At 43.5% G+C, this 7,493-nt stretch overlaps 1 protein-coding gene across 1 annotated transcript in view; it reads right to left on the bottom strand.

The window, feature by feature from the left end:
- Positions 1 to 593: 593 nt before the first annotated feature.
- The window catches only part of LOC147033105 (neurofilament medium polypeptide-like), a 7,069-nt gene continuing 169 nt past the window's right edge, over positions 594 to 7,493 (bottom strand). Inside the window, exons 1-3 of the mRNA XM_085871187.1 lie at positions 6,253 to 7,493; positions 3,503 to 3,627; positions 594 to 3,220 (exon numbers count right to left, since the gene is read on the bottom strand). The exon at positions 6,253 to 7,493 is cut by the window's right edge and continues 169 nt beyond it. Of these exons, the coding sequence (XP_085727313.1) occupies positions 1,975 to 3,220; positions 3,503 to 3,627; positions 6,253 to 7,380 (2,499 nt within the window). The 5' untranslated portion in view covers positions 7,381 to 7,493 and the 3' untranslated portion in view covers positions 594 to 1,974. The remainder of the gene's footprint in view (positions 3,221 to 3,502; positions 3,628 to 6,252) is intronic.

Below are 7,493 nucleotides of genomic sequence, written 5' to 3'. Positions count from 1 at the left end.
TGAAAATCTGTTTGGGTTTCTCTGAGAAAAATGGCGACACACATACACGTCTTCTTGTTTGTTTGTCTGTATCTATACTATATCTCTTATAGTATAGATATAAATGTTCAATATAACTATGAAAATGCCCATCACCTTTTCCCATGATCATTGCTCCCACCATCTCTTCTCTATGTTTTTTTTTTAATAATTCACCTTTTCTCACTATTTTTCATTTTGTCCAGGGATATACCATATCCCAGATGTATGAACACTTAATCTCTTTATCGCCTGCTGTCCTACATCCATCTCATTGGCATGCTTTGCTGTCTGAATATTCATTTCCGTCTGAAATAATTGATACCGTATTTTGGATTACATCACGATACTGCACAAGTTGAAGGATTTCTCATGATATTTTACGTAGAAATGCATCTCACGCTCTGCAATGTGTCTTCTATAACTGAAACCAGTGAGCAGCACATGGTTCCGGATCTCTCTAAATAATGAATGAGTCGCTGCGATTTAGCTCCTGGAGAAGATGAGAAGCAGTTCCATCCAGTCTGTCAATACTTTGTCCGTTGCGTCGAAGAAAAACAGACAAATGCAAAAAGAACCTTTTTTTCATCGATTTATTGATGTAACTGTGCCGGGCGACGCGCTGGACATAATAGGACGCTGCGGATCGTTGGCAAGTGCGTTGCATGGACTCCAGAGCGCTGGAGTGAACAGAAGTCTGCTGGAGCAAGCTGCCTGGTGCTGGAACGGATTGTAGAATGATGTAGATATAGACATGAGAGTGAGAATAATAGCGTTATAGAGGGAGCAGCAGATTCATAAAGCCAGCTGGAGGTCACTGGAGCGAGCGAGTGAATTGTGACCATAACAACGACTGCAGAGTTCTGCATCCTCGTCACAAAGATTTGCATGAAGAGGTGGATTTTAAAACAAGATCATAACTCATCCTTGTCCTTTTACCTGAAAAATATCAGGTTATAGGGGCCACAGTAGGGAAACATTTTAAAATTGATTTGGAAAAGCTGAAATCGCCAATCGCGTCCCACAGGTAATTAAGTTATAATCCTTGAAGTCAGAGGGTTTTATAATCCACCACCTCATACATGAAACATTTATTTAATAAACAGATATCCTTTTCACTCGATTTCACTCTGCTTTCGGTAAAGTGCTTTTAACCTGAATTTCTGCTTTGTAAACGCTTGGGGATTAAGGCGGTTAGCTGGGCAGGTCACTCAGTCTCCAGCTTTTAGGTGACTCAATCATATACATCAAAATAACAACTTCATAGCAACTTTTATATCACGCACAACGTACCAGCCAGCTGTTATATGTGTGACCTGCTGAAAGCACTCCTCTCTCTCTCTCTCTCTGTCTCTCATTCTCTCAACTTCTCTCCATGAAGCAAAATTCACACACACAATACGCACTGTATTTTGCAGCAGCACATATTCACGCACAGATTGCCAGACTCGCCAATCATGCCACACGCCAATCCGGCCCATTCCAGAAGTGAAATTGCAACTCGTCTTTGAACCTCAAAGTTAAGTCAATACCAGTATTTAGAACATGCATCATAATCACTAAAGCAGCAACCATTCTTCAGACATCATTCTAAGTTTCCGATCAAAATTCTTTGGAGGTACAGGAAGTGAAGGGAAAGGGTTTGGGAAAGTCAGATGCATCATGTCTAACAATAATTCAAGTTTCAATGCATCATCATCATCATCATCATCATCATCATCATCATCATCATCATCATCATCATCATCATCATCATCTTCATTACACCGAGAGCAAATGCCTCCACTAAGCATGCAAACGTGTGATTATATTATTCTGTGCATTTCTCCGTTTCATCAACTTAATTTCACGACTCATCAATATATCTAGCGGTTGCTGTAAGAATTGTTTTTTTTCCATGATTCCTGTCTCAGTTTTGAGTTTTTGCAATCGTTTAAATTGCATAGACTCTTCCGATCACTTGGATGTCTTACTGCCATTTTCTCCATCCAAATCCTGAGAACTGAATATTTTTTTTGTTGTCGACATCACCACTTTTCCAACACTCTCTGCAATCTCCTGAGCTTCTTCCGTCACCGTAGAAGCAGTTTCAGAGATTACTTCCACAATAGGCCTCTCAACCTTTGCTACAATGGTTTTAATGATCTTCTCAAAATCTTCCGTTTTAGCACCATTTTCTAACAATCTCTCCTCTCCTTCAGGCCCCTCAGATCCAGATTCTTCTTCCTCATCAACTTCAGCTGCTTTCTCTTCAATCGGTGAGCCCTGCATGGCTTCCATAGACATGGCTTTTACTTCCTCTTCCTCTAATTCCTCTTCTCCTTTGTCATCCTCTTCTTCTTCTTCTTCTTCTTCTTCTTCTTCTTCTTCTTCTTCTTCTTCTTCTTCTTCTTCTTCCTCAGCCCTTATTTCTGCTTTTACTGACTTTACTTTCTCCTCCACGATTTTCTCCTCAATATCCAACCCCTCTCCTGCTTTATCTCCTCCTTCAGTCTCTTTTACTTCTTCCTTTTCTCCTTCTTCTTCCTCTTGTTCACCAGATTCATCACCAACTTCTTCTTCTACACTTTCTTTTTCATCATCTTTTTTTCCTGGCTCTTTTTCTACACTTTCCACCTTTTCTTTTTCAACCTGTTCTTCAACAATTTCCTCCTCTTCAATCTCTGATGTTACTTCCTCTCCTGAACCTTCTTCTTCTTCTCCTTCCTCTAGTCCTCCTTCTGCATCTTTATCAGCCGAAACTTCTTCCCCTTCTTCTTGCTTACCAACCTCTTCTTCTTCTTCTTCTTCTTGTTCCTCTGTATCTTCTCCCTCTGCAGCCACTTCTGCATCAGGTTCCGCTGCTACATCAACCACCTCCTCCACCTGAACTTCTTCCTCATCTTCTTTGTCAGCAATGACAGAAACAGTTGTCATAACTTTCTTCACAGTGGTTTTGCATATGTCATCAGCTATCTCCTCAAGCTTCTCCTCAAGAGCTGAATACTCGGGTGGGGGAGATGGGGATTCAGGCTCTGATTGGGTGACCACTGTCTCTTCAACCACTTTGATCTGTGGTGCACGTTTAGATGGTGCAGGAGCAGATGTTGGTAACAATACTGGTGAAGCCCTGTCACCTGTGGATCTAGTCTTGTAGGCTGGAGGAGTTGCTGGTGAGTGTGGGGGCAGTGGGTGAAGAGTCTCCTCAGCATCCAGCAATTTTCTGCGGGTTGAAGTGTGAGGTTAGACTTGCGGTTATTATGATAGTGGTGATCTATATGCAAATGAATTTCACATCCCATTTGAAAAGTGACAACAGCTTCAAATGTGGATACCCTTTTCATCTCAAGCAAGAAAAACTGAAGCTAAAAAGTTGTTCATCTCAAATGCATTGGTCGATTGATGTCTAAACAATACAAAAGTGCTTTTAATGAATTGTAATTTAAAAAAATTGTGTTTTTATTGAGCCCCAAGAGGAAAGGCTTTGGACAAATGAAAGGCAAACCTGTAGGCAGAAATCTCGATATCGAGAGCCATCTTGGCATTAAGAAGATCCTGGTATTCACGAAGATGTCTCGCCATTTCCCATTTGGTACTGCGGAGCTCTTCCTCCATTTGCACAATGGCCTCCTGACAGTGAAGAAAGTTTAGAGAGGCTAAGCAATGTGTGAGAAACATAGATTCTTAAAGGAAAAGACAATACACCTGGATAAGTTTTTTTTCAACCTCCACTGTCCTGAATACAATTGTTTCAAATACACAAGCATACCCAAGCTTACACCTTTATATTGCATACTAGCAGGGCCTACCCGTTGCTTCGCTGACGGACCAATTAGTCATCCTGTTTGCCAAATTTACCCGCGCACAGAGTACTTATGTAAATATGAACATGTGGATGGACAAGTGACAATATAATTTGTGGATAGACCAATCAGATGTTGTGATTTAGTTTGTCTTTAGAGATAGTAGGATTTTTTTCTTTCTTTTTTTTATACCTTTGCCACCGAAGGTGCAAGTAGGTTATGTTTTCACCCCCTATCTGTCTGTCTGTCTGTCTGTCTGTCTGTCTGTGAGCAGGGTATCTCAAAAAGTTCTGGATTCGGATGAAATTGGACACGTTTGGAGCGTAAGAAAGACGAATTGATTCGATTTTGGTGAAGATCCGAATCTGGATCCGGATCAGAGAATCTTTAAAGTGATTCTTCACCATTGAGAAATGGGGCCAAAAACGATATATAGCACAATATCTCAAAACATTGTGGACGAGTTATCACAAAACAAGGTGGATGAGTTGGTTCGGTGACAAGAACAAGCCGATTATGTCTTGGAGGTCCGGAGGCAGTTCCAGCCTATCGGTGGGATACAAAACGTAAACTGTTTAGCCTGGCGGAGGTATGCGCTCCACCGAGTGCCATTGTAGTTTGAAATGTTTTTTCTGCACTTTTTAAGGCTCAAGGAGAGAGCACAAATCATTCACACATGTAGACAAAGTCACCAGATACATAGAGGCCTTGACTTCAGACAAAGACAGCCGTGATCTTGGGGGAAGTAACTTCCTGGAATATACTCGGTGCTGGCAGCGTCATGTGGTGCAGTTGTGGCGCTCTTCTCTTCACAGTCATTGGGGAACTTAGGGAGAAATCTCCCTCCCTAACGGGTGCCAACACATGGGGTTTATCGATGCTGTATCCTTTCAGTGTTGAGCATCAAGCAAGGAAGTAGCATGTGCCATTTTTAAAGCCTCTGGTATGACTCAGTCGTTGTCGGAATTGGATGGCAGCTTTCCCAAACTCAAAGCAGATACACTAACCACAGCAACACGTGGTCCGTTTCATAAAGTCAAAGTCTGAGTGTTTACAAATGGAACTGGAAGGGCACTAGGGAGAGCGCATACCTCCGCCATGTAATGCCTGATTCACAAGAACATATCGGGCTCAATACATTTTTGAAATATCGTGCTATATAATCGTTTTTGGCCCCATCTCTGAATGGTGAAGAAGCACTTTAAAAATTCTAGTAGTCGGATCCACATCCGGATCTTGACCAAAATCTAATCAGTTCGTCCTTGTCACACCCCCAACTTGCCCACCAAGTTGCGTCCGAATCTGTCCACAACGTTTTGAGATATCCTACACATACAGACAAACAGACAGACAATCAGACAAATGAACAGACAGAGGGGTGAAAACATAACCTCCTTCACCTTCGGTGGTAGAGGTAATGAAGAGATAGGGATAGATCTCTACAATGCACAATCATGTAACACCACCCAAAAGGAAGAGCATGACGTGAACACATGGATTTTAACAAATTTACATTCACACCAGTCTGAGACAGCACTTTTTCTTCTTCTTTCATATGCAGCACATGGCTGCAAGTAGCATCATTTGCTGGGGGTGCTGCTGCACGCTGATGCAGTGCCCCTGTAGGTTAGAGCAGGGATTTGTAATTTGTTGAGGGTGCCGGTGATAACTCGCCAACGTCTCGCAAAGGACACAGTGGGATCGTTAATGTCCACAATTTTTTTTGGGCAGAGGCAATTCCCATTTACTGTCCATCTGAGGGATGCCACACACATTGATGCATCACCTGGCCTGAGAAACACTAGGTTAACAGTTTATAGCTGGTTTGATGTTTGGACCGAGCCAAAGACAGGTGAGAGGTGAGAGTGCAGACCTCTTGGCCATCTTCCTAGCCCGAGATAGTACTGTTTCTACACGTTCATGGTTTCATCAGAAGAACAAAATGTTTTCTCTGAAATGTGTGAAAATTTCAGTTAACCTCAAGTGAAAGGACATCATACTGTAAGGATCCTGAAAAAACAACAAACACCTTGACTGGCAAACATAAAGAAGCAAAGGTAGAAATAAAGGTCACAATAGAAAGAAGACAGAAATGAGAAAAAAAGAAAGAAAAACGAAGTTTGACCAGTGAAGGTAAAAATTTATCGAACCAGTTGGAGGCTATTAGTATAATGAGTGGACTGAGCACTCACAAGGAAGGTCGAATTGAGATGGGTGAAGAGCTCCATGAAAATGACGGACCCATCAATCCAGAGATAAGAAAAAAAATCAGCGATATAAGAAAAAATAAAAAAAATGGAAAAGCAAAACACATTGCAGGACCATCAGCTTGGTACTGTGCTGTCATTGAGCTTTAGACCCTCTTTGAGACAATGCAAAAGACAATGTGCCATCTCGAGAAAGTATGACATCACTACAACAATACAGTAAAGAAACAGAGACACATAACTACCTGCAGAGCTCCAATCTCCGTCGTGTTATTTTCCTCCAGTTCACCGAGCTGTCGCTCCAATGACTCCTTTGTCCCACGCAAAGACTCCACCTCGAGGCTCTTGCTCTGCAGGTCACGGCGAGACATGCTGAGGTCATGACGGGCACCACGGATGGCTTCATCGTTTTTCACAGCCGCATTTGTCATCTTGGCCACCTTGACGCGGAACCACTCTTCAGCATTGCGGCTGTTTCTCTCCGAATGTCCTTCAAGCTGAGCGCGCATTTCACGGAGGGCCATGCTCACTTCGGGTTTCCCAATTTCGCGTGCCTCCACACTCACACGTGAAGAGCGGATCTGCTCGAGAAGGTCGTTCACCTCCTCTTCGTGACCTCCACGCAAAAGAGCAAGTTCTTCAAGTAGCCCTTCCACTTTAGTCTCCAGCTCCATGCGCATCAGGCCCGAGTCATCTGCATCCTTCTTAAGGGTACGAATCAGTCCGTCCATTTCCTCTCGGACCCTCGTCTCCTCATCTAACTTGTCCTTGATACCTTGTGTCTGCTCCTCTGCCCGATCACGTTCGCTCAACACTCCCGCTTTCTCACTAGCCACAGATTCCAAGAGTGCACGCGCCTCATTAACCTCATTCTCGAGCATCCCTCCAATGGAGCTACTCCCAGAGGAAGCAGCGCGCTTCTCCCTGAGCGTGGTGATCTCTGACTCAAGCTCCTTGTTCTGCTCCTCGAGATGACGTACTCTGTCGATGTAACCCGCAAAACGCTCATTCAGGCCCTGTAGCTGCTCTTTCTCATTCTCTTTCTTTTCTCTATCAGTCATACGTGATGCCGATGAGATGCCATTGCTATATTCCAGCGCACTCGAAAGCTGGAGAGTTCCTGCATGCTCCGCATGTAGAACCGGGGATGCAAAAGCACGGGAACTAATGGAGCTTCCGCTGCGTGGTTTGTAAGAAGAAACACTGGAGAACCCAGAGGAGCTACCAGTACGAGACCAACTCTGGGGGCGGAAGCCACTGGATGGAGAGAGTGCCATGTAGGAAGAACGTATTGAGGTGCGGGCAAGTGGCGAGTCACTCCCGTAGCTCTTGCGGCCGTACAAGGATGCCATGGTGTCCAGGCTGTAACTCATAGCGCCTGGAGCTGAGAAGGCCAAAGCTTGTGAAAATTTCTTTCAGCGAGGTTTAGAAGAGATCTGAATGGAAGAAAAAAAATCCGGTGTGGGCAATGCAGTATAGGAAAGAA

Source organism: Eptatretus burgeri, chromosome 2 (genome assembly GCF_056783735.1).
Source record: "Eptatretus burgeri isolate ZD-2024b chromosome 2, Ebu_testis_v1, whole genome shotgun sequence".
Taxonomy (NCBI): domain Eukaryota; kingdom Metazoa; phylum Chordata; class Myxini; order Myxiniformes; family Myxinidae; genus Eptatretus; species Eptatretus burgeri.
The sequence above is the reverse complement of the archived record's forward strand: the minus strand, read 5'-3'. Positions and strand labels throughout refer to the sequence as shown.